The sequence below is a fragment of the Hylobates moloch genome, unplaced genomic scaffold (genome assembly GCF_009828535.3).
Source record: "Hylobates moloch isolate HMO894 unplaced genomic scaffold, HMol_V3 SCAFFOLD_5, whole genome shotgun sequence".
NCBI lineage: Eukaryota > Metazoa > Chordata > Mammalia > Primates > Hylobatidae > Hylobates > Hylobates moloch.
Window position 1 is genome coordinate 104,936,464 of NW_026652280.1, and position 24,362 is coordinate 104,960,825.

The 24,362-nt window shown below is 49.1% G+C and overlaps 3 protein-coding genes and 1 non-coding gene across 9 annotated transcripts; 1 reads left to right on the plus strand and 3 right to left on the minus strand.

Moving 5' to 3' along the window:
- On the minus strand, window positions 1-12,550 carry CUNH1orf54 (chromosome unknown C1orf54 homolog). 3 transcript variants are annotated; one of them, XM_032154814.2, is made up of 8 exons: window positions 12,388-12,550; window positions 9,200-9,325; window positions 8,750-8,814; window positions 7,438-7,521; window positions 5,809-5,867; window positions 4,980-5,090; window positions 1,222-1,323; window positions 1-90 (listed from the first exon to the last, which is right to left on the minus strand). In XM_032154814.2, the coding sequence occupies exons 3-7, from the start codon at window positions 8,793-8,795 to the stop codon at window positions 1,225-1,227; spliced, it is 399 nt and encodes a 132-aa protein (XP_032010705.1). In that variant the 5' UTR covers window positions 8,796-8,814; window positions 9,200-9,325; window positions 12,388-12,550; the 3' UTR covers window positions 1-90; window positions 1,222-1,224. The 3 variants fall into 3 exon arrangements, with proteins under 3 accessions (XP_032010705.1, XP_058295328.1, XP_032010707.1); XM_058439345.1 differs by having other exon boundaries at window positions 12,437-12,542; XM_032154816.2 differs by having other exon boundaries at window positions 1,222-1,320; window positions 12,388-12,532.
- A 41-nt stretch (window positions 12,551-12,591) lies between these two features.
- On the plus strand, window positions 12,592-16,644 carry APH1A (aph-1 homolog A, gamma-secretase subunit). 2 transcript variants are annotated; one of them, XM_032154812.2, is made up of 7 exons: window positions 12,592-12,910; window positions 13,481-13,651; window positions 13,819-13,892; window positions 14,131-14,253; window positions 14,408-14,535; window positions 14,956-15,079; window positions 15,416-16,644. In XM_032154812.2, the coding sequence occupies exons 1-7, from the start codon at window positions 12,798-12,800 to the stop codon at window positions 15,478-15,480; spliced, it is 798 nt and encodes a 265-aa protein (XP_032010703.1). In that variant the 5' UTR covers window positions 12,592-12,797; the 3' UTR covers window positions 15,481-16,644. The 2 variants fall into 2 exon arrangements, with proteins under 2 accessions (XP_032010703.1, XP_058295327.1); XM_058439344.1 differs by lacking the exon at window positions 13,819-13,892 and having other exon boundaries at window positions 13,617-13,651.
- On the minus strand, window positions 16,530-23,795 carry CA14 (carbonic anhydrase 14). 3 transcript variants are annotated; one of them, XM_032154806.2, is made up of 11 exons: window positions 23,402-23,795; window positions 21,419-21,439; window positions 19,962-20,141; window positions 19,303-19,445; window positions 18,983-19,078; window positions 18,733-18,799; window positions 18,404-18,561; window positions 18,184-18,304; window positions 17,924-17,944; window positions 17,725-17,809; window positions 16,530-17,009 (listed from the first exon to the last, which is right to left on the minus strand). In XM_032154806.2, exons 1-11 carry the CDS (start codon window positions 23,454-23,456, stop codon window positions 16,943-16,945), a joined length of 1,014 nt encoding a protein of 337 aa, XP_032010697.1. In that variant the 5' UTR covers window positions 23,457-23,795; the 3' UTR covers window positions 16,530-16,942. The 3 variants fall into 3 exon arrangements, with proteins under 3 accessions (XP_032010697.1, XP_032010699.1, XP_032010702.1); XM_032154808.2 differs by having other exon boundaries at window positions 16,930-17,009; window positions 17,924-17,941; window positions 23,402-23,661; XM_032154811.2 differs by lacking the exon at window positions 19,962-20,141 and having other exon boundaries at window positions 16,930-17,009; window positions 23,402-23,661.
- LOC116470089 (small nucleolar RNA U13) lies at window positions 19,802-19,906 on the minus strand. The gene has a single exon (XR_004248518.1). It is a non-coding gene; the product is annotated as a small nucleolar RNA U13 (small nucleolar RNA).
- Window positions 23,796-24,362: the final 567 nt, after the last annotated feature.

Genomic DNA, 24,362 nt, shown 5'->3' on the forward strand with positions numbered 1-24,362 from the left:
TAACCAGATTATTTCACTTATTATTTATTTTATCTTCCAATTTCCTCTTGCCAAACTCCCATCTAAAGAGTCATAGCAGCCTTCTCCCACCTAAAAAAGCAGAGAAAGAGAGAAAATAAAGAGAGTCAGGAGACCCGAGAAACCCCTTCATGCCCCCCACACTGTATGGAAACTCCCCAGATATTCTGAGCTGGGATTGCTCTGTGATAGCTCCTGGGAAAGATGTGTGTGTACCCCTCTCCTCCACAGTCCTTTCACCTCCTGCTGAATCTCTCTGTGCTCGATGGTTATTTAGCATCCCAATTTAAAAATTCTTTTCCTATAATACAGCTTTCTCTTCCCTTCTCTCCCCCCGCCCTGCCATGCATCAGAGAACCGCCACCCGTTCTGCCTCTGAACTTTGCCTCTTGACTCTACCAGGTTGTAAGAACCACCCACTTCGCCCTCTGGCATTTGCCATGACTTGAAACATGGCCAGGCTGGAACTAGCTTTGATTGTTCCAGACATATTGGAAGCTTGGAGAAGTATTCCCCCAACCACATCATCTAGGTATTTCCCCCAACCCCCTCATCTACCTGCTCTAGGAGATCCTGAAGTCCTCTTAGTTAAGAAAAATTAATGACTCATCACAAAAGTCTGCCTCAGCATCTCCTAAACTTCTTTAAGACTGAATAAGAAGATTTTTCTAAAGGTGATCCCTCTTCTTTCATTTTACTTGTTATTTTTTGAGACAGAGTCTCACTCTGTTGCCCAGTGGCAACAGTGCAGTGGCCAGATCATGGCTCACTGCAGCCTCCGATTTCTGGGCTTAAGGGATCCTTCCACCCCAACCCCCCCAATAGCTGGGACTGCAGGCCTGTGCTACCACACCCAACTAATTTTTATTTTTAATTTTTTTAACCTCTTGTAGAGGAGTTATTTATTTGTTTATTTTTAATTTTTTTGTAGAGACAAGGTCTGTTGCTCAGCCTGGTCTCAAACTATGTTGCTCAGCCTGGTCTGGAACTCCTGAGTTCAGGCGATCCTCCCACCTCAGCATCCCAAAGTGCCGGGATTATAGGGATGAGCCACCATGCCTGAATCTCTTCCTTCAGTGGCTGATGATTGACCAGGCTGGAAACACTAGCTAGAGATACTGGTAAGAATTACTTCGGTTTAGTGTGGGAAGTTAAAAAATATTATTTTACAGACTCCCCCAAAGCCAGTGGCTGCACTCTTACCTTCTACATGAAATACATCCCTGCCTGAACAAAGGCACACGACAGGAGGAGGGGAATAGGACTTCGCAAACTGGACACGGCATCATTCAGATCTGGACTCTGCTAAAATACAGACATCCCCACACAGTAGGCTGGTGTCATTCCTCCTACCACTTCTCTGTCCCCCTCCAGAAGGACTGCCACCTCTTTACAACAACCTCTGTCTTCCTTTCCTTTGGGCTTAGAGAAAGATCCATCCTTCCCCATCACTGCAAGGAGTCCTTTCTTCTGTGCCTTTCAGCTATCCCTGACCATACCAGGGAGGCCAATTCAATTCAATTATTTCTATTTTTTATCTATTATGTGCATTATACTATACTAGTCACTGTGCTAGGTGCTATAGAGAGGGACATAAATATGAATAAGACAAAATTCCTGTCCTCAAGGAATTTACAATCTAAAGAGAGTCTATTATATATTTTATTTATTTGTTTATTTATTACTATTTTTTGAGACAGAGTCTTGCTCTATCACCAGGCTGGAATGCAGTGGTGCAATCTCAGCTCACTGTAACCTCCACGTCCAGGGTTCAAGCACTTCTCCTGCCTGCCTCCCAAGTAGCTGGGATTACAGGCACCCGCCACCACGCCTGGCTAATTTTTGTATTTTTAGTAGAGATGGGGTTTTGCCATGTTGGCCAGGCTGGTCTCAAACTCCTGACCTCAGGTGATCCGCCCACCTCAGCTCCCAAAGTGCTGGGATTACAGGTGTGAGCCACCTCGCCTGGCCTACTGTATACTTCAAAAAGAATTAACTGCCCTTATTGTCAATCTTTTGCTTCCATTCTTACTGGCTTCTTTCATCTGTGCTCAGCTGTGTGCAGGCTGCTCTTTGGTCCTATTCCCCTTTCCAGCTGTTGCTTCTCTTTTTCATTACCAGATTTTTTAGATGGTTGGTCTGTACTCACCTCCCTTTCCTCATAATGTGCTCTCTCTTTAACTCTACAAAAATCTAGCTTTTCTCCAAGCACTCATTTAAAACTACTTTCTTGAGAGTTACCACTGACCTCCTTCTCCTTGGCCTCTTGGTAGCTTTTGATGGATTATATTAAACTTTCTCTTCTAGACTCTATAATACAAACTTGGCTATCTGCCTACTTCTCCAGTCAAATCCTTCTCCATTCCATTCATTAATTTCTCTTCCTGCCATTCACTGCATGCACAGTCACTGGCCTTCTGAGCTTGTGTGTACTGGCTCTGTTGAGCTCATTTACTTTCATATCTCTGACTTTGCACTTAGAACTCTAGCCCTGATCTAGTTCAGTGACCTTTAGGACACCCTCATAGGGCTGTCACCATAAACTCAGCTTGGCCATTACCAAATTAATAACTTCTGTCCTAAACCACTCTGGCCTCCCATAGTTCCCACTTTGGTCAACCATTTTCCCAGACATCCATGTTTAAAACCCATGAGTTGGCCGGGCACGGTGGCTCACGCTTGTAATCCCAGCACTTTGGGAGGCCGAGGCGGGCGGATCACGAGGTCAGGAGATCGAGACCATGGTGAAACCCCGTCTTTACTAAAAATACAAAAAAAATTAGCTGGGCGTGGTGGCGGGCGCCTGTAGTCCCAGCTACTCAGAGAGGCTGAGGCAGGAGAATGGCGTGAACCCGGGAGGCGGAGCTTGCAGTGAGCTGAGATCGCGCCACTGCACTCCAGCCTGGGTGACAGAGCGAGACTCTGTCTCAAAAAAAAAAAAAAAAAAAACAAAAAAACCCATGAGTTATTTTAACTCACTCCTCATTTATACCTCATATAAAATTATCACTCAAGCAAGGTATTTTCTTCATAATATTTATTTTTCTCCTCTCCATTCATAATGCCAGAGTACAGATTGTTTCTGGAACAACGCAAATCTCATGAGTTGCTTTCCACTAAATTATTTACGTCCTGCATACAAACTGATGAGTAGTTTTTCTTTTTTCTTTTTTTGAGATGGAGTTTCACTCTTTTTTTTTTTTTTTTTTTTTTTTTTTTTGAGACAGAGTCTCGCTCTGTCGCCCAGGCTGGAGTGCAGTGGCGCGATCTCGGCTCACTGCAAGCTCCACCTCCCGGGTTCACGCCATTCTCCTGCCTCAGCCTCTCCGAGTAGCTGGGACTACAGGCGCCCGCCACCGCGCCCGGCTAATTTGTTTATATTTTTAGTAGAGACGGGGTTTCACCGTGGTCTCGATCTCCTGACCTCATTATCCGCCCGCCTCGGCCTCCCAAAGTGCTGGGATTACAAGCGTGAGCCACCGCGCCTGGCCTAGATGGAGTTTCACTCTTGTTGCCCAGACTGGAGTGCGATGGCGCGATTTCGGCTCACTGCAACCTCCGTCTCCCAGGTTCAGGCGATTTTCCTGCCTCAGCCTCCCAAGTACCTGGGATTACAGGCATGCACCACCACACCCAGCTAATTCTGTATTTTTAACTATAGACGGGGTTTCTCCGTGTTGCTCAGGCTGGTCTTGAACTCCCGACTTCAGGTGATGAGCTCACTTCGGCCTCCCAAAGTGCTGGGATTACAGTCGTGAGCCACCACACCTGGCCGGTTTTTCTAAAATATTGCTTTTCATCGTGTTTTCACCATAATGAAGAACTTACTAGGCTCCTTGTTGATTATGAGTCCAGACTTCAGCCTGACACCTGAGACTCTGAAATTTGCCCCTATGTTGCCACATGTGAAATTACCAAGCAAATATTAGGAGCCTTGTAAACTTTATATTTTTCATAATTCCCACTGTTCCCTTCCATATACCCTCTCCTTCAGTCATACCCTATTTGCTAAACATATTATGCTTGTTCTATTCCCCCCTCCTATGCAGCTCTTTCACTCTTTTTTTTTTTTTTTTTTTTTAGATAGAGTCTTACTCTGTCGCCCAGGCTGGAGTGGAGTGGCGTGATCTCGGCTCACTGCAACCTCTGCCTCCCGGGTTCAAGTGATTCTCATGCCTCAGCTTCCCGAGTAGCTGGGATTACAGGCACGCACCACCACGCCTGGCTAACTTTTGTATTTTTAGTAGAGATGGGGGAGTTCCACCATGTTGGCCACTGAACTAGCCTTGAACTGCTGACCTCAAGTGATCCGACCACCTTGGCCTCCCCAAAGTGCTGGGATTACAGGCATAAGCCGCCGCACCTGGCCTCTTTCACTCTTGGAATAACTATTCTTCCTCCTAATTGCTTCTGTCCTTCCATAACTACCCACCAATCAAAAGCTCATCTATTCTTCAAGGTGTATCTCAAGCACAAATGCCTCTTGAAAGCTTTTTAGACAACTCTAGCCCGTACTAATCTCTCTTCTTACACTGGCTAAAGCACGGCCAGTATCTTCTGCTTTCAAATTTATATATAATTTAACATTGTAACATACCTTTTCATTTTGTTCTAAGTGTTTCATAAATGTAAACTTGAATTTTATAAATTCCTTGAGGACAGTGACATCATAGATTTCTTTTTTATCAGCATCAGTTACCTTAGCAGCCTTAGGCATAGATTACATACATATTGAATACTACTGAACTGAAATTTAACTGTACCATATCTTCCCAGTGTTCTGTATACAGAGTTAGTATTAAATGTTAGTGAAACATGGCCAAGTTGAGATGAATACCTGCATTGAAGTACTAATTATTTGGTTCCCCCATCCACCAAAGCTTGGTATTCCAGCCCTCTATTTATCCCACGTCACTAGGGATGTCCTGTCTCCCCCAGCCCCCAATCCCCAATCAACTCACAGGTTCCGTTGTTACTGGTTTCACAGTTACAGGCTTCGGATGGTCTGCACGTGCTGTTTCAAGACTAATGGTAGTCCCTACTGCTTCTGTTACGTCCTTATCCAACCTGTTCTACCCTCAGTAGGATTTGGGGAACACAGAGTTATCAGTTTTTCCATCCAACATCTTCATAGATTCTCTATTTAAAGTTCTCCCCCCTTCACCACCTCCACCCAGCCCAAAGACTTAAGCTCAGGGATTCCTCCCTACCCTATGCTTGCATAGATTTGTACCCATCTCATTCAAAAGTCCCTTGATGCTCCTCCTCAGTGTCTTAGCAAACTTACTGAGGACCATTTATAAAGTTCTGGCTTTTTTCTCCTCCCCAGATAGGTTAACAAATCTGTTTTGGGCCTGCTACTTAGTTTCTCCTCATCAAACTCATTTTTATTCTTGTTAATCAGATACATTTCAACATTGCCCAGTTTCTTTTCTTTTCTTTTTTTTTTTTGAGATGAAGTCTGGATCTGTCGCCCAGGCTGGAGTGCAGTGGAACGATCTTGGCTCACTGTGTCCTCCATCTCCCGGATTTAAGTGATTCTCCTACCTCAGCCTTCTGAGTAGCTGGGATTATAGGCATATGCTACCATGTCCAACTAATGTTATTGTATTTTTAGTAGAGATGGGGTTTCACCATGTTGGCCAGGCTGATCTCAAACTCTTGACCTCAAATGATCCACTCACCTTGGCCTCCCAAAGTGCTGGGATTATAGGCGTGAGCCACTGCGCCTGGCCAGTTTCTTTTTAATTGTTACTTATCCTAACCCTTTTAGATGTAGAGTTCACTCACCAGCCTGTCCTCTGACTCAAATATGGAGTAATCAATGGTGAAATCTGCACTAAAGTCATCTGCAGAGGAGAAAGAAAATCAGTAATAATTAAAGAAAAACGTAACTCTACATCTGGAAATGAAAAGGGAAGAAATTGCTCAGAATAGTTTAACTTAAGTTGTAACATTTATTGGTATAATCCAATTTTATTTAACTAATGTTAAAAATGACTGTGTATGCATTTATATTTTCAATCTAGGTATCTAAAATAATTTACAAATTTGAAAAATTTTCAAGTTCTTCTTTGTTTAGAGTCAGGGTCTCACTCTGTTAACAGGCTGGAGTACAGTTGGTTCAGTCATAACTCACTGCCACCTCCAGCTCCTGAGCTCAAGTGATCCTCCCGCCTCAGCCTCCTGAGTAGCTGGGACTACAGCCATGTGCCACCATGCCCAGCTAATTAAAAAAAAAATTTTTGGCCGGGCACGGTGGCTCAAGCCTGTAATCCCAGCAGTTTGGGAGGCCGAGGTGGGTGGATCATGAGGTCAGGAGTTCAAGACCAGCCTGGCCAACATGGTGACACCTCGTCTCTACTAAAGATACAAAATTAGCCGGGCATGGTAGCACACGCCTGTAGTCCCAGCTACCTAGGAGGCTGAGGCAAGAGAATAGCTGGAACCCGAGAGGCAGAGGTTGCAGTGAGCTGAGATTGTGCCATTGCACTCTAGCCTGGGTGACAGAGCGAGACTTGGTCTAAAAAAAAAAATTTTTTTTTCTATAGAATCAAGGTCTTGCTGTGATGTCCAGGCTGGTCTTGAACTCCTGGGCTCAAGCAATCCTCCCATCTAAAAATCACTATTTGGAAAAATAACATCATGAGTCGTTTTTTTTTTTTTTTGAGACGGAGTCTCACTCTGTCACCCAGGCTGGAGTGCAGTGGCATGATCTCGGCTCACCACAACCTCCGCCTCCCAGGTTCAAGCGATTCTCCTGCCTCAGCCTCCTGAATAACTGGGACTACAGGCAGGTGCCACCATGCCCAGCTAATTTTTGTATTTTTACTAGAGACACGGTTTCACCATGTTGGCCAGGCTGGTCTCGAACTCCTGACCTCAGGTGATCCACCCGCCTCAGCCTCCCAAAGTGCTGGGATTACAGGCGTGAGTCACCGCGCCCAGCTCATCATAAGTCTTTTTCTTTCTTTTTTTTTTTTTTTTTTTGAGATGGAGTCTTGCTCTGTCGCCCAGGCTGGAGTGCAGTGGCACGATCTCGGCTCACTGCAACCTCCACCTCCCGGGTTCACGCCATTCTCCTGCCTCAGCCTCCCGAGTAGCTGGGAATACAGGCACCCACCACCATGCCCGGCTAATTTTTTGTATTTTTAGTAGAGACAGGGTTTCACTGTGTTAGCCAGGATGGTCTCCATCTCCTGACCTCGTGATCTGCCCACCTCAGCCACCCAAAGTGCTGGGATTACAGGTGTGAGCCACCACGCCCGGCCCCATCATGAGTCTTGATAAGTTTTGTTCATAGCCAGATTTTTCTCTGACCCCGTTGCTCTGCTTCAAAGTGAAGAGCAAAGTCTCAGAACTAAATATCCTGAAGCCTCTCTCCAGTTGGCTAAGAGCAAGAGCCTTTCATGTACTCACCATAACTGGGGGTGACTGTATAATAATAGACCACCTGATAATATTCATCCTCTCCCAGTCTTTCTTCATCCTCATATTCTTGTCCTATGGGGACAAGGACTAGAGGTCAAGGGACATCTGGAACACCTTACTAACAAAAGGACACCTGGAGTTGACTTCAGCACTCCTAGCTTTCTTGCTCTTACTTTTTTTTCCTCTCTCTCTCTCTCTCTCTCTCTCTCTCTCCTCCAATAGTCATACTCCTTTCCTGCCTGTGCACCTCTACCCTCCTCTCAGTCTTCTGGGATCCATATCTGTAATGAGGCCTGTTACTCCGTGCCCTTTCAATCCAGGAACTCCTAAAACAGAAAACAGTCCCCTTCACTTACTATAAACCAAAAGGGAGAACTAGACCTAAAAAAGGTAGGAAAAGTAGAGACCAGGAATTAAAAACGCCAAATCTTCTATTTAGAATGCTCCAGATCTTACTGTATTTGTGAGAGTTCTTACCAGTATCTCTCACAATAACTAACATACACCCTTAGGCTTTGGATTTGAGCTTTAGTCCCACCTTCACTGCTAACAGAATAACCCTGAACAATCCACTTAACATCCGCTTTCTTAAAATGAGTCAGCTGGACTAAATGACCCATCTCCGTTAGTTTTTCTTCCCTTTCAGAACTAAAAATATGTGGCTTTGATATGACTGGATCAAGAACTCCAGGCCTCCTGCTAAACACTTCCCTGAGCTCCTTGAATGCTTTCCCTTCAACTCCAAGCTAATGACACAAGAATCTAGAGGAAAAGGAAACAATGAGACACACCTGGCAGACTGGGGAACAAAGGAGGGAAGGAGCCAAGCTACTCTTGGGACCCTGTCCCTGAAGACAGCCAGTTTTCCACTATCCTAAAGGTCACCCCACTTCTGTGTCTTTACTAATAGCAGGTTTTTTTCTCCAATTCTCTGAGAAAGGAGATACCCTAACTACTAGCTTCAGACTGTGATACCTTCCAATAATCCCTCTTTCACCCTTACTTTAGCCCCTCTCATCTTGTTCAACTTCCGTGGTGATGGAGAACTGAGCTCAGTGTTGCTAGGGCCTCCTTGTGTCTGGAGCTCTATCCTCCTTTGACAGGACTCTGCTTTTTTCCCCCTTTCCTGGCTCTGCCTTCCAGATCTCCATTCTGCCCTCAACACCGGACCCCAGCACGATGAGAAAACTCTGTCGCTCCCCATTGAAATGTACCTCTCACCCACTCCTCATTTTTTTTCTCCCACCCAATTCATGGTAGAAGACCTGGCATAAAAGCTCAGAGAGAGGAGTGGACTTACCTAGGATAAGTGGCACAGCAAGGATGGCTACAAAGAGAACATCCATTCTGGATTCTGCACTATTGCTGTGAAAGTAAAAAAGGAAATTACAGAGTTTCCCACCAAACTTACCCCGCCTCCCCTCCTCCTCCAAAGCAGGGAAGGAGCTGCAGCAACTCTTCTCCTCCCAGGGGGCAGAACTCCCCGCCTACTGGCTGACTGACTAGATCTCTAGTTGCTGCCGGTCCCCAGCCAGAGCTGCCCAGATTGAGAGGCAAAAGGGGGTTTTGATGCAAACATGTTTCTTAAGCTCCCCCTGCCCTAGATTAGATCCATTCAGGACTCCCACTGTCACCACCAAAATAAAAATAAAAAATAAGCCTACCAAGAAGTTTCCCCTCTCCCGGCTTTCCTTCCTTCCTCCAAGGCCTCATAAAAAGTTCACCCTCCCTCTCACTGTCTCTGACTTACCATCACCACCCAGAGTTGCCTTTCTCTCTGAGGCTTCATCAGTCTCTTTTCATCACAGTGGAAATGTTCTGAGGAAGGGGTGAGCATTTTTCTAGACTGAAAAGAGTCCCTTCTGTCTGTCTGGAGCTATAGAGAATAGGAACAATATTTACCCATCATTGTCTGACTTAAAGCACCTGCTGCATGGCTTCAGCTAAAAGTCTCTCAGCCACGGTCAGTTATTTCCTCTCTGGTAAAACTGACCTAACCTCACCTCTTTGTTTTTTTTTTGAGACAGAGTCTTGCTTTGTTACCCAGGTTGGAGTGGAGTGGTGCAATCTCGGCTCACTGCAACCTCCGCCTCCTGGGTTCCAGTGATTCTCTTGCCTCAGCCTCCCCAGTAGCAGGGACTACAGGCATGTGCCACCATGCCCAGCTAAGTTTTGTATTTTTAGTAGAGATGGGGTTTCACCATGTTGGCCCAGGCTGGTCTCGAACTCCTGGCCTCAGATCGTCCACCTGTCTCGGCCTCCCAAAGTGCTGGGATTACAGGCGTGAGCCACCGTGCCTGGCCTCACCTCATCTCCTTCTCTACTTCCAGGATGCAGGTTGGAAGAAGGGAGAAAGCAGATAGTCTCTTTCCCTGCTACAGGTGCCACACCTTCCCTCCCACATTCAGTCACTTGGTGTGTTCCCTTCATTCAGTCCTACAGGAGTAGAGTTTTTATCCTTTCCTCTGCTTTTATGTTTCCCATGTTCATTCAATTCAGAAACCCTTAGCAACATATGTGCTAGACACAGGGTGCTAGGCCTAGTCTGATAGGCAATTGAGAGCTTACAGGCAAGGGAATAAGAAAAGACAGTTTTGCTTTGTTCTTAAGGGAAGTTAATAAGTATCTGCTCAACATGTACTATGAGTCAGGCACTATGCAAGTGTCTGTGGAACCACCCATGAACAAGATAGGTTTACAGCCTCCTGTCAATGGTCAGAAGATGCCGTGTTAACAGGTCAATGGAGAGATGAAGCTGGCCATGGTGGCTCATGCCTGTAATCCCAGCACTTTGGGAGGCCTAGGCGGACAGATCACCTGAGGTCAGGAGATCGGCCTGGCCAACATGGTGAAACCTTGTCTCTACTAAAAATACAAAAATTAGCTGGGCGTGGTGGCAGGTGCCAGTAATCCCAGATACTAGGGAGGCTGAGGCAGGAGAATCACTTGAACCCGGGAGGCAGAGGTTGCAGTGAGCCAAGATAGCACCATTGTACTCCAGTCTGGGCAACAGAGTGACACTCCATCTCAAAAAAAAAAGACATGAGAATTGTCTCATTCCTATCCACCTTACTCTGCCTGCTGGGCTCAGAAGCGGGACATACTGGAGTCTTGAACACAGGCCATGATAATGCTACCCTCTTAATCTTTTTTTTTTTTTTTGAGACGGAGTCTCACTCTGTTGCCCAGGCTGGAGTGCAGTGGCACGATCTCAGCTCACTGCAAGCTCCGCCTCCTGGGTTCACGCCATTCTCCTGCCTCAGCCTCCTGAGTAGCTGGGACTACAGGCACATGCCACGACGCCCGGCTAATTTTTTGTATTTTTAGTAGAGACGGGGTTTCATCGTGTTAGCCAGGATGGTCTCGATCTCCTGACCTCGTGAGCTGTCTGCCTTGGCCTCCCAAAGTGCTGGGATTACAGGCGTGAGCCACTGCGCCCCACTACCCTCTTAATCTTATTAGGGAATAATCTACCTGGTGACTTTCCATGTAAATCTTTTCTTTCTTTTTTTTCGGAGACAGAGTCTTGCTCTGTCGCCCAGGTTGGAGTGCTGTGGTGGGATCTCAGCTCACTGTAACTTCCACCTCCCAGGTTCAAGCTATTCTTGTGGCTCAGCCTCCTGAGTAGCTGGGACTACAGGTGCGCACCACCACGCCTGGCTAATTTTTTGTGTTTTTAGTAGAGACGGGGTTTCACCATGCTGGCCAGGCTAGTCTCAAACTCCTGACCTCAAGTGATCCAGCCGCCTTGGCCTCTGAAAGTGCTGGGATTACAGGCATGAGCCACTATGACCAGCCTCCATGTAAATCTATACAATCTATTCCTCAGCTCTTTTCCAGAATTTCCTGGAAGACATGTAAAACACGTATGTGAGTGTGCACATATGGATTAAATCATAAATCACTTCCAGGAAGGAAAGGAAGTTTGGTTATCTTTAAACAATTTCTGTGGGGTTTTTTTTTGGTACTTTGATTATGCTTTCAAAAACAATATTCTAGATTCCTTTCCTCTTTTCCATCCTCAGATTCCTTTGCCTAACATCTTCCCTAAGGACTAAACTTTCCCCATCCAAATGAGATTACAATACCCTCCTCTCCTACTTTAACTTTCTTTTTCTTTGAGACAGAACCTAACTCCGTTGCCCAGGCTATAGTGCAGGAGCGCAATCTCAGCTCACTGCCACCTCTGCCTCTCCGGTTGAAGCTATATTTGCCCCTCAGCCTCCCGGGTAGCTGGGATTACAGGCGCGCGCCACCACCCCCGGCTAATTTTTGTATTTTTAGTAGAGGTGGGGTTTCGCCATGTTGGCCAGGCTGGTCTCAAACTCCTGGCCTCCCAAAGTGCTGGGATTACAGGGATGAGCCACCGCGCCCAGCCTACTTTAACTTTCATTCACTCTAATATACAACCCCTCTCCCCAGCCTGAGGAAAACACACCACTGAGGTTCATTTTTCAGAAAATAAATAGAGGAAGTATGACATAAAAGGAACTTGGGGTGGGGGTGGGGTGGGGGTGTCGTTTTCCTTCAACCCCATCGCTCTAATTGCTTTTAAACTCCCGGACTCTTTCAAAATGCCTTCCTAACATTTCTCTCCAGGCTCCTTTTGCTTCTCTCCGATTCTCTTGTCATTACAGATGAAGGCTTCATTAGCGATCTACTGTATTACATGTTTATTATACTAGTCTGTCCGAAGAGCTCCTACTTTTTAATGTAATCTTCATCCCTTAGGCAGCAGCTCTAGCCCATTTCCTCTCATTCAAGTAAGAACAATACCCGTCCCTATCTCCCTGCGCCCCATCCTGTGCTCTCTTTGTATTTGTCCCTTAGATTCAAACAGGATCTACCCCCTCTGCAGCCCTTCAAGAAGAGGTATGATTGCTACCACTTTTCCCCACAAAGTGACGAAAGGAAACAGCGACGGAGGCGCAACCGAACCCAGGAATCGGTGTCTCGACTGGTCCATTCCCGGCCCACCCCCATTAACCGGCTCGAGCCACTCCCAGGACGAAGTCAAGGCCTCGGAAGGCGACTACAACTCCCAGCAGGTCGAGCAGCTCCGCCCGCGCTGATTCTCCATTGGCCTTCCGGGGGTGGGGATTAGATGGGAGGTGGCCGTGGGGCTGCGGCCGGGATTTGTCCCCTCTTCGGCTTCCGTAGAGGAAGTGGCGCGGACCTTCATTTGGGGTTTCGGTTCCCCCCCTTCCCCTTCCCCGGGGTCTGGGGGTGACATTGCACCGCGCCCCTCGTGGGGTCGCGTTGCCACCCCACGCGGACTCCCCAGCTGGCGCGCCACTCCCATTTGCCTGTCCTGGTCAGGCCCCCACCCCCCTCCCACCTGACCAGCCATGGGGGCTGCGGTGTTTTTCGGTTGCACTTTCGTCGCGTTCGGCCCGGCCTTTGCGCTTTTCTTGATCACTGTGGCTGGGGACCCCCTTCGCGTTATCATCCTGGTCGCAGGGTGAGTAGAGGGCCCGGGAGACGCGGGAGAGCGTCGAAGAGAGAGGTGCGGAAGGGGCTGGAGGAACTGGGGCGAGCCTGGGAGCCTGAATTGGGGACGATAAGTCGGAGGTGAAGTTTGGGCGGAGGTGAGGGGTTGGGTCTGGGAGATTTGCCCTTTCCCGCAGTTGGTTTCCACCTTCCAAGGATCTCACAGATTCCTCCTATATTCCTCCCAGCGACGTCAGAGAAGGCCCAAGGCCGAGACTCGTGAGGGGGCTGTGCTGACCTAGGCTGGCCGAGTCAGGTGCCTTAGGGGAGGATCCAGGAATGGATACCTCGCCCTTCCGTGCTCGCACACTCTGGCTCTCATCGCTCTGAAGACTCTTTAATTAGATTTCTCCCCTTTCCAATGCGTTCACTTTTCTACAGATGAGTCTCTTGGTGGAGACAGTTACCCTACCTGGTCCATGTCTCCCTAACCATCCGGAAGGCTAACTTCCACCTTTCAAGCAGCTTTGGCTGGTTTCCCTCCTTGATTTCTCTGGCTGCCCCTACCATTGCTTGTCTCACTGCCCCTGTCTTTTCTCAGGGCATTTTTCTGGCTGGTCTCCCTGCTCCTGGCCTCTGTGGTCTGGTTCATCTTGGTCCATGTGACCGACCGGTCAGATGCCCGGCTCCAGTACGGCCTCCTGATTTTTGGTGCTGCTGTCTCTGTCCTTCTACAGGAGGTGTTCCGCTTTGCCTACTACAAGCTGCTTAAGTAAGAAGATGGAGTGGTCTGGAGGGGAGAGGGGCAAAGTACTGCACTATGGGAAGTGGGGCAGCCCCTGGGTGCTGGTTTGGAAGAGGAGGCACTAAGGGAGGACATTAGAGGGAAAGGAGCATCCCTGCCCTCCCTCATGTTTCCCCTACCCCACCCCACCCCAGGAAGGCAGATGAGGGGTTAGCATCGCTGAGTGAGGACGGAAGATCACCCATCTCCATCCGCCAGATGGCCTATGGTGAGCCAAGGGAGAGGGACTGGAGGAGGGAGTTGGACAGCCCCCTCCTCTAGGGAAGTCTCTAAATATCCACATGTTCTAAGTGGCTTCTTACTTTCCTTCATCCGTCACTTCCAAAGAAAGTTGGTCTGGAGGGAGAGTAGATGTGAAAGAATTGTAACCGGGAATGGGGAGGGGGTCAGTGGTGAACAGGCAATAGTGTGATCTCTGACATTGATGAGATCCTCCCTTCCCCCAGTTTCTGGTCTCTCCTTCGGTATCATCAGTGGTGTCTTCTCTGTTATCAATATTTTGGCTGATGCACTTGGGCCAGGTGTGGTTGGGATCCATGGAGACTCACCCTATTACTTCCTGACTTCAGGTAAGATCCACCTTCTATCTAGCCTTTACCCCCCCATCCATCCTTGTCCCTGATCTGATTTATTGGCCTTCCCTGGGAGACTTCTTTGGCTCAACATCTCAGGAGCCTGGGAGAAGATCAGGGATGTATCTCCTCCCCATCTCCCTCCCTGCAGCCTTTCTGACAGCAGCCATTATCCTGCTCCATACCTTTTGGGGAGTTGTGTTCTTTGATGCCTGTGAGAGGAGACGGTACTGGGCTTTGGGCCTGGTGGTTGGGAGTCACCTACTGACATCGGGACTGGTGAGTTGGAGACAGGGGCCTGAGTTAGGGAGAAAAGCATTTAATGGTGAGTGGGATGTGGGGGAAAGGGTATCCTCACTTCTTAACATTTTTAACTTACCTGGGAGGAGGAGGACAGGTGAGTCTTTCGAGGTCTCTCACCTCAGCATCATTTCTATCACCTGCTCTGGGGAGGAGGTTGAATGGATTAGTCAAACTAATGCAGAGGGCCTGGGCCTGAGGTGAGCAGGAGCGGCAGAAACCTTTGAGTTTCTGAGGAGCTGAAAATCAAAAGGCCCCTTAACCACAAGATGTTGGTGCTCAGAAGGGAAAGACTGGGGAATTTGAGAGAGAGATCTGGGAGTCAAAGGTACAGAGAGAATATGGGGATTAGGTCGAGGGAGCATCTAATCTCTTTCCTACTCTTACCCTCCTTCCTAGACATTCCTGAACCCCTGGTATGAGGCCAGCCTGCTGCCCATCTATGCAGTCACTGTTTCCATGGGGCTCTGGGCCTTCATCACAGCTGGAGGGTCCCTCCGAAGTATTCAGCGCAGCCTCTTGTGTAAGGACTGACTACCTGGACTGATCGCCTGACAGATCCCACCTGCCTGTCCACTGCCCATGACTGAGCCCAGCCCCAGCCAGGGTCCATTGCACACATTCTCTGTCTCCTTCTCGTCGGTCTACCCCACCACCTCCAGGGTTTTGCTTTGTCCTTTTGTGACCGTTAGTCTCTAAGCTTTACCAGGAGCAGCCTGGGTTCAGCCAGTCAGTGACTGGTGGGTTTGAATCTGCACTTATCCCCACCACCTGGGGACCCCCTTGTTGTCCAGGACTCCCCCTGTGTCAGTGCTCTGCTCTCACCCTGCCCAAGACTCACCTCCCTTCCCCTCTGCAGGCCGACGGCAGGAGGACAGTCGGGTGATGGTGTATTCTGCCCTGCGCATCCCACCCGAGGACTGAGGGAACCTAGGGGGGACCCCTGGGCCTGGAGTGCCCTCGTGATGTCCTCGCCCTGTATTTCTCCATCTCCAGTTCTGGACAGTGCAGGTTGCCAAGAAAAGGGACCTAGTTTAGCCATTGCCCTGGAGATGAAATTAATGGAGGCTCAAGGGTAGATGAGCTCTGAGTTTCTCAGTACTCCCTCCCAAGACTGGACATCTTGGTCTTTTTCTCAGGCCTGAGGGGAACCATTTTTGGTGTGATAAATACCCTAAACTGCCTTTTTTTCTTTTTTGAGGTCGGGAGAGGGAGGAATGTTGGAACTCTTCTAACCTCCTTGGGCTATATTTTCTCTCCTTGAGTTGCTCCTCATGGCTGGGCTCATTTCGGTCCCTTTCTCCTTGGTTCCAGACCTTGGGAGAAAGGAAGGAAGTGCATGTTTGGGAACTGGCATTACTGGAACTAATGGTTTTAACCTCCTTAACCACCAGCATCCCTCCTCTCCCCAAGGTGAAGTGGAGGGTGCTGTGGTGAGCTGGCCACTCCAGAGCTGCAGTGCCACTGGAGGAGTCAGACTACCATGACATTGTAGGGAAGGAGGGGAGATTTTTTTGTAGTTTTTAATTGGGGTGTGGGAGGGGTGGGGAGGTTTTCTATAAACTGTATCATTTTCTGCTGAGGGTGGAGTGTCCCATCCTTTTAATCAAGGTGATTGTGATTTTGACTAATAAAAAAGAATTTGTAATTGTGGGGGAACTTGGCTTTTAAGGGAGGGGATAGCACGTTAATTGAGATCTCTGTCTTCAGATCTCTTGTCCGGCCACTTTCCTAACCTGGCAACCACTGATCTCCAAGCATAGCCTTGGTGCAAGGGCAGAAATCTGGGCTAGTGGTTTAACATGTCTGAAACTTTGGGTTAAGTGTTTTCCCAGAAGCTAATCTTTCCTTCCAGGGGTGGGATAAAAGGAGTTAATCACCCATGCTTCTTTTCCCCATCCTTTGCCCTTCTTTACCACCTGAGGGATTCAGGAACTTGCCCACCCTCAAGAGCCTCAAAGGATAGGCCAGAATTAAAGTCAGAAACTTTAATTTCCAAATATATTGATCAAAAATATACAACTTCAACAGCAGCTCTTTATCCTAAGGAGAGATCCTGCAGTATATCTAGGGAAAGGGCCATAAAATGAGGGGGTAGAGGACTTTGGGGTATATCCCAAACTTCCCCTGCAACTAAACAGAGTTTGTTCTCTGCATTAACAACAGCGACTTCCTCATTTCCTCCTACATGTTTGGAGAGGCTGAAGGCTCTGCAGTTCTTGAATGACAGCCTGGGTCCATTCCTCTCTGTAGGAGATGTCCAGGGGAAGGAGGACATCTGCCTACTACTCTACAGTGTTTCTGGGCAGATCCTACACCCAATTTTAGAGGCTTCCTGATAGGCATGAGGGGAAGTCATCCACATCCACGGTATCTGAGAAGGAATTTAGGCCTCAGTCGTGGCTTGTGCTGAGGTGAAGACCACACTCTTTCGGTTTTCCAGCCTCTTCTTCCTGGAAAGGGGAATGGCTCATGAGAATGACTGCTATCTAAGTGAAGCAGATTAGAGGTGAAATAGGAGAACGCTTTTTAATAGAAAAGAGGGCTGGGCAAGGTGTTTCATGCCTATAATCCCAGCACTTTGGGAGGCTGAGGCGGGTGGATCACTTGAGGTCAGGAGTTGGAGACCAGCCTGGGCAATGTAGTGAAAACCCATCTCTGCTGAAAATAGAAAAATTATCTGGGCATGGTGGCACATGTCTGTAGTCCCAGCTACTCAGGAGGCTGAGGTGGGAGGACCACTTGAGCCCGGGAGGTGGAGGCTGCAGTGAGCTGTGATAAAGCCATGCACTCCAGCCTGGACAACAAGGAGAACCTGTCTCAAAAAGTGGGTGGCTCACGCCTGTAATCCCAGTACTTTGGGAGGCCGAGGCGGGCGGATTGCCTCAGGTCAGGAGTTTGAGATCAGCCTGGCCAATATGGTGAAACCTTGTCTCTACTAAAAGTACAAAAATTAGCTGGGTGTGATGGTGCGTACCTGTAGTCCCAGCTACTCGGGAGGCTGAGGCAGAATTGCTTGAAACCAGAAGGCAGAGGTTGCAGTGAGCTGAGATTGCACACCACTGCACTCCAGACTGAGTAACAGAGCAAGACTCCGTCTCCCCCCAAAAAATAAAATAAAATTTAAAAAAATTAAAAAGACTGGAAGAATGGAAAGTAGGGCCTCACCGAATCTTTCTAGCAATGAAATAAACAGCCAGGAGAAGGCAGAGACAGCCAACCAAGATTCCTACACCTAGACTCAGCATTTCACCTGGGGGAGATAAAGGTAAAAGGTGTCAGCCTAGGACTAACATAGATTTTGAGCCTTTCCCCCACTCGGTGAGGATGCCTCCCCTCCCTGCAGTGTCTTATAAGGCTGCCTTACCTGTGGTATACAAAGATCCTGCTGTAAGAGAAGAAGATGGGTCAGTGGGACTTCAGATCCCCATCCCAGCTGGGAGCAGCACTCTCTGCTGCTATGCCTGGGAGAATCCCCCGGGGGCACCCTGGGGTGGGGGTTGGTTCCCAATCCAAGCAAGTCCCGGAAACCCCCTCCCCTTTTAGCCTTTTCTTCTCATTGGCTTCCTAGTTCCTGCCATTGTGTCCCCCTCAGTTTCCCATCTCTTCTGAGCCGTGGAGAATCACCTTGGATAAAAGAAGCAAAGACCATGCGCTGATTGAGAGGCTGAGGGGCTCGGTAGTTCTGTACCAGAAGCTTGGAGGGCCCCTCTTCTGTGGAGAACAATGTCCCCTGAAGCTTTTCCAGCTGAGGAGCAGAAGCGTGGGAGAGGTGTTACTTTGGGGAGTGGGAAGGGGTCTGAAGTTGCGACTGTGTCTCACCTCACCTCGTTTCTCCACCACTTACCTGTTCCATTGAAATCTGGGACCTTCTATAGAAGACTGTCCAGAGCACACTCTGGTAGCAAGGGGGAGTTGTGAGCGAGCCATTGTAGCGGAAGTACTGCCCCAGCTGTGGGGGGAGCAGCTCTCTTAGGTTGAAGGGAGGCACTGAGGTCTTCTGATCTGGGGAGAACAGACTGGGACTCATCTTCCTTTCAGTGTGCCCTAGCTTACCTAGATAGGGCTCCCAGAAGCAAAATTCCTTGGCTCTATGTAATTGCTTCATCCCAAGGCTTTTAAGGATAGTTTTTGAAAGTCTAATCTTACTTCCTGCTATAGATTTTTAAGGCTCACCTTTATGCCTGACTTCATGCAAGTGACTCAGAATGTGTTCATAAGCTATATTCTTAGTCTCACCCACCTGGAAGAGGAGGAAAGGGAGAGAGTTTGGAATGAGTCCATGTTTGGAATAAGAAATTTATGTACAGAATAAATGGTCAGGGTGGGCTGCTGCCTGCCATAGGAAGGAGGCCAGTAACAGAAATAGGTTTGAGGGTTGCAGAGGAAGTGGAGAGAAACCTGGAAGGGGCTGGGGGCTACTGACCTCAATTAGGATGCCCAGGACAGCCAGGCCCTGAGGCCTCTCAGCAGCCTCACTCAAGCTGTCATAGGAATCAGAGTCATAATGTACAATGTGGAGCTAAAGGAAGGAAGAGGGAATTGAATCATGGAATGTCCCCACCCCCTTCAAGGCCTTGATCCTAGCTGCCACCATCACCCCGCTGTCCCCGGCAGGCACTAAGTCTGTCCCTCAAAGATTGGCCTTATCTCCCCAGCATGACTTTTCCTAAGGTCCAGATCCTTTCCCCAGGACCAACCATCCCTGTTACTTTGTCTGAGTCCCAGCTCTTTGTTCCCTGGTACCTCTGCAACTGTGGCTTCACTGTTGATCTGGTGTTCTGACCCCTCTGGGGATCCTTTCTGACCCCAGTGCAGGTGGAGCTGGGCAGCTACGTATTTTCGGGGAAGTCCACCCAGATACAGGGTAGAGGGCAGAGAGAGTTGCACTGTGAGGAAAAGAGCAAACTCGGATTGGTGGAGGCATGTGGATACATTCCCACTCCTGGGTTGCCACCACTAACTGGGAGACTTGGCCCTCTTCCAGTTTTCTCCCCTAGTAGCACCCAGTTCCTCCCATAGGCCAGTGCTTTTCTAGCGTATCTTCCTTTTTCTTGGTTTAGATCAAGTCAGTGCAATGATACCTACCTACTGAGCTTGGTTATAAACATTTCGATTCCTGCTTTGGCTACAGGATCCTGATCCCCATTCTCATATCTCCAAATTCATGGACAAAGCTTTTTGAGAATTCGCAGGTTAGGAGAATGCTGCTTTCCTCTGACTCCTGAGGTTATTTGTTTATTTATGTCAGATGGGTAATGTGCCAACATCTTGACAAGATTTGAGGGTGGCACATCTTTACGCATGCTCATGAACACCCCATCATCATGCTCATGAACTACAAAAGGATCTGACTCCTAAGATCTGAGCTGGAGCCTACAACTCCTTGGAGCCTGTGCTTTTACCTGTGTGGCCATTGTTGTGCAGGTCCAAAGGCTCGGTTCCAGGCTGGTCATATCCGTGGGGCTGCAGAGCAGGCAACTCAGGATCAAATGTCACACTGTCTGTCTGAATATCTATGGGCGACTGGGCATTGTTTCCACACTCAGGGTAAGAGGCTGGCCAATGGTCCTGACCATGTGGGCCTGGTGGGGGTTACCAAAGACATTGGTCCTGTCCTCCAGCTCTAGCTACCCTTCAACACCGCCCCCTCCCTTTGACCTTTCCCCTAGCCAAGCCATACATCTGTGTGGAGGTAGAAATGGACTTCCCTCCACCCAGGTTAAGACCCCAGTTGTACAGGGATGGGTGAGGTAGGAGTCCTGTTGAGTCTCACACTGCAGTTCCCCTTCCCTACCCAGAGGCAATGATGATTCCCCAACTATCCTGATGAATGGGGAGTGGTAGCTCTTTTACTTACCTGTATTTTGAGAACAAGAAAGCTGAATGAGGGGAGAGGGGATGCATAGAAAACCTGAATACCTTGAGAGATGGGATTAGAGAGTAGGAGTAGAAAAATGGGAGAAATAAAATGATCCTAGATAGGCCAGGCACAGTGGCTCATGCCTGTAATCCCAGCACTTTGGGAGGCCAAGGCAGGTAGATCGCTTGAGGTCAGGAGTTCGAGACCAGCCTGGCCAACATGGTGAAACCCCATCTCTACTAAAAATACAAAAATTAGCCAGACGTGGTGGTGGGCACCTGTAATCCCAGCTACTCGAGAGGCTGAGGCAGGAGACTCGCTTAAACCCGGGAGGTGGAGTTTGCAGTGAGCCCAGATTGCGCCACTGCACTCCAGCCTGGGTGACAGAGCAAGACTCTGTGTCAAAAAAAAAAGAAGATCCTAGAGAGATAGGGTCTCCTGGAGGACCCTATCAAGTGGCCTTGGGATTCAGATATCCTGACTTCTCATCATTCACTTCTTGCTCTCACACTGACCGTTTATCATGGACTTGAGTTCGGTTAAGTCATTAATCAGTAGTTCATAGGAACTGAGTTCCACCTCCCCCAGGGTCAGAAACTATCCTGCCAGCCTCTTCCTCACCCCTGACCTCCAGCTCTGTCCCAATTTCAGATGCAGGTTAGGGGTAGGATGGATTAGGATAGACAGAGCCAGAAGGAGACCTGGCAGCTAAGCTCAGAGTTCCCACCCAGCTTCCTTTCCACCCCAGCTCCCTCACTCCTACACGATTTACTGAGGACTTAACTAGCTTTCCTGCCAAATCAGGAGGTGTAGGATTTGATGATTAGAGCAGGATCTAGGAGCCACATATGCGAAACTCAAGGCAGGAGGAGCTCCAGAAGGGAGGAGCTAGGGTGAGAAGCTAAAGGAAGTCTCCTCCCACCCGCACAGTGTGTCTTCCTGCTAGGTGAGGAGGTCCCAGTGTGAAAGGGTTGTCGGGAGGCCTCGAGATCTGCTCACCCTCATATGTCCAGTGTTGACCTGCAAGGCAGAATAGTTTGGGTTACAGCCAGTGCAGCCTGGGGCAGAGCCCTGGCCTCCACGCTCCCCTCCCTCCGGCATTCTGTACTGCTCCACCTCCCTCTTTGCAGTCTCTCCTCCCTCTGCTCCAGCACTTTGCAAAGGAAGCCCTGAAACTGGACACCTCTGTGGAAAGGTCGGGGGGCCTATTTAAAATCACCAGCCAGGCTGTGCTGGTGCTTGCGGAGTAAAAGGGGAGGAGGAAGGAAAAGAGGTAAAGCCCAGAGACTAAAATTAACCTGGATCCAAATGTGCGATTGGCCCAACCCTTACTTTTCTGTAACCTGTGCCAAGTCAATCTAACACTTAGAAGATTGGGGCGGGTGGGGTGAGGGTGTGGGCAGAGGGTTGGAAGGATAGGGACTAGAAAGCAGGGAGGAGAAAGGAGTTCAGAGAGTGTGTGTGTTGGGGGGTGCTACTGAGGGGAGAAGGGGGGATTATTCCTTTGCTTTGAAAAATTGCATGAATAAAGGCACTGAGCTGTAAAATCATATGTAAATTCTTCCTTTTTGGTCCCATTAGCTCTAGAGGAAACTCCTCATCACCAGGAGGCTCTGCTCCCTACATTCCGAGATGGTTAGGGAAGGGCGGGAGTCAGGGCAGGGTCTACTCTAGATTGAGGGTGGTGGGTGGGCACAGGCGGCCAGGCTGGCAGGGACAGGATGAAAGTGAAGCATTGTGTGTAGAGAAGAGAGCTGCCAGCTGGGTCACATGCCAGGCTCTCCTGCAGTCCTGTGTGACGCAAAGGCTGAGGGTCTGCAGGTCCAGCCCCTCCCTACGGCCAAACTGCCTCAAGAAGAAAACGAAGACCTTCATGGTTTATGCTGCAATATTCATACTACTAGAAACTCTGGAGAAAAATCCTAAATTCCTTCCTGTCTCTCTCTCTTATTCCCTTAAATTCCTCACACTTGTGAGATGTCCTGCTCTTATCCTTGACCTATTCTGCTAGCCCAAGGGAGAGCTGGAAGAAGCCTCTCATTTACCATATCTGCGGGACCCCCCAACAACTCGAATTCCCTGGTCTGTAAAGGTGCCTGTCCACTCTGGTCAGAGCCTCAACACACTTATTCTGTCTCTTCCTCCTCTTTCCCTATTTTTTTCATTCTCCTCAGAAGAGATTTGTGACTCTCCATTTGGCTGCCCGCCTGCCCCCATCCTCTCTGCATTTGCCTTCTGCTCTCTGGACACCCCCCTCACCCTGCTCTTTCCACAAACCTCGGTTACACACCTAGTATGTGCTGGATACTGTGCTAGGCACGGAAAACACAAAAATGAGGTCTAGGAGTTCCTGGGGACACTCCTGGAGCGCTTCAGCCTGTTCTCCCAAGAATCCCTCCTCATCTCCTGGGAGCTTCTGAAAGTCCTTTGTAAACTGTAAAGTGTCAAACAAATGTTGGCTCTTACTGCCACTTTTAGAGGATAACTGGTGAGTTAGTCGCTCCACAGAATGAAGAGGGAATCTTGGCCAAAAGGGGATGAATTGGAGATCAGGGTCTGAGTTGGGCAGGAAGTATTCTTCCCCCCACCCCCATCTATCTATCTTTTCACTCCAGGCCTCTTTGACTCCCTATTTGGAGGAGTTTGTAAATAAAGAAGTCCAGGAGTCCTGCCTGGGACCAGGGCATTGGGGGAAAGAGCTCTGGACAAAATCTGTAGCCTGCAAAGAGATTCCAGCACTTGCGTGTGTACACACCCTGCCCGCCACTAGCTCTCCCCGACCTCCAATAACAACAAGGCTGGAGAGACAAAAGGTAAAGAAGGGAAGTGGTCTCCTCCACACCCCGCTCTTTTTTCCTCATCTCTGAGCCTATTATTCCAGCCTCTAGGCTTCCTTTCACACCTCTCTTCCCCCCATTAAGCACACCTGGCGACATGTGAACATCAGCACAAATCCACACACAGACATTTAGTTGTACCTACCCCCATCTGCAGCCAGGATCCAAATCACCTCCAGCAGGAGGGCGGAGAACAACATAGTGTCCCAGGAAGGGGTGCAGGGGACTGGGAATTTGAGGACTAGAGGACTAGGACAGGCAGAGAGAGAGGGAGGGAGGAGAGAGAGAGAGAGCGAGCTCCTGGCGTGAGTGTATTTATCTCTGCTTCTCTTGCTGTCTCTGTCTCTGTGGGCTTCCAGGGGATTTGGTGTTCAGTAGGGTACCATGGGTTTCTGGATCCCCAGGACAAATCTCTTGCTGCCTCTTTGCCCTCTCTCTTTATCTCCCTCTGCAGTCTCCACTCCACTAGCTGGCCGGCGACTTTACAACTGCCTCCTGCTTTTAAGGTGGCTCTGAACGGGTGTGTGTGGGGACGGGGGGGGCTGCCTGGGCTGCCAGCGAACAGCTCCTTAAATAGCCAATTAGGCATGCAGGATGGCCCCACTCGGAGCTGGAGCGCGGCAAGTTTCACTGGAGCCCTGGCCCTGGCTCAGGAGCCCAGCTGGGGTGAGCTCTTCCTTCCTCTGCTAGTCACACAGATGCTGCTTAGACGGGTGTTCCCTGGAGCAGGCAGGGTCAAGGAAGGGGCTTTGGGGTTCAACTCAGCCCCCTCAAGAGGACACGGTATTTTCATCCCCCCGCCTGGCTTCTCCTCTGAGGAGCAACTCCCTGGGTGGTATGGGGCAGATGGCGGGGGTACCTGTTCCCAATTCCCTGCACAATCTGAGCTGCCCTGGAATGGGAAGAGTCCAGAATTAGGAGATATATAACAAGAAGGAATTGGGGACTCAGGGTGCAGGCGAGGGGTGGAGGAAGTCAGGAACTAAAACCTGAGTTGTGTCCTAAGTTATAAGGAAGAGAAGTAAGGCGAGGAGAACTCATCTGGAGCAATCTCTTCTGTGCCTGCCACCACTGCCTTCCCACGGTGAGGCCTGGGTCCACGTGCC

Excerpts from the sequence above, each read along its gene's own strand:
- CUNH1orf54 (XM_032154814.2), bottom strand. The coding sequence starts at position 8,795 with ATGGATGTTCTCTTTGTAGCCATCCTTGCTGTGCCACTTATCCTAG. Across the intron at positions 5,868-7,437 it reads TACAGTCACCCCCAGTTATG|ATGACTTTAGTGCAGATTTC; the intron begins GTGAGTACATGA and ends TCTCCTCTGCAG. Across the intron at positions 5,091-5,808 it reads TTGAGTCAGAGGACAGGCTG|AACAGGTTGGATAAGGACGT; the intron begins GTGAGTGAACTC and ends TACTGAGGGTAG.
- APH1A (XM_032154812.2), top strand. The coding sequence starts at position 12,798 with ATGGGGGCTGCGGTGTTTTTCGGTTGCACTTTCGTCGCGTTCGGCCCG. Across the intron at positions 12,911-13,480 it reads GTTATCATCCTGGTCGCAGG|GGCATTTTTCTGGCTGGTCT; the intron begins GTGAGTAGAGGG and ends GTCTTTTCTCAG. Across the intron at positions 14,254-14,407 it reads CTATTACTTCCTGACTTCAG|CCTTTCTGACAGCAGCCATT; the intron begins GTAAGATCCACC and ends CCCTCCCTGCAG.
- CA14 (XM_032154806.2), bottom strand. The coding sequence starts at position 23,456 with ATGTTGTTCTCCGCCCTCCTGCTGGAGGTGATTTGGATCCTGGCTGCA. Across the intron at positions 20,142-21,418 it reads TCAACACTGGACATATGAGG|GCCCACATGGTCAGGACCAT; the intron begins GTGAGCAGATCT and ends AACCCCCACCAG. Across the intron at positions 18,562-18,732 it reads GCATGAAGTCAGGCATAAAG|ATCAGAAGACCTCAGTGCCT; the intron begins GTGAGCCTTAAA and ends TGTTCTCCCCAG.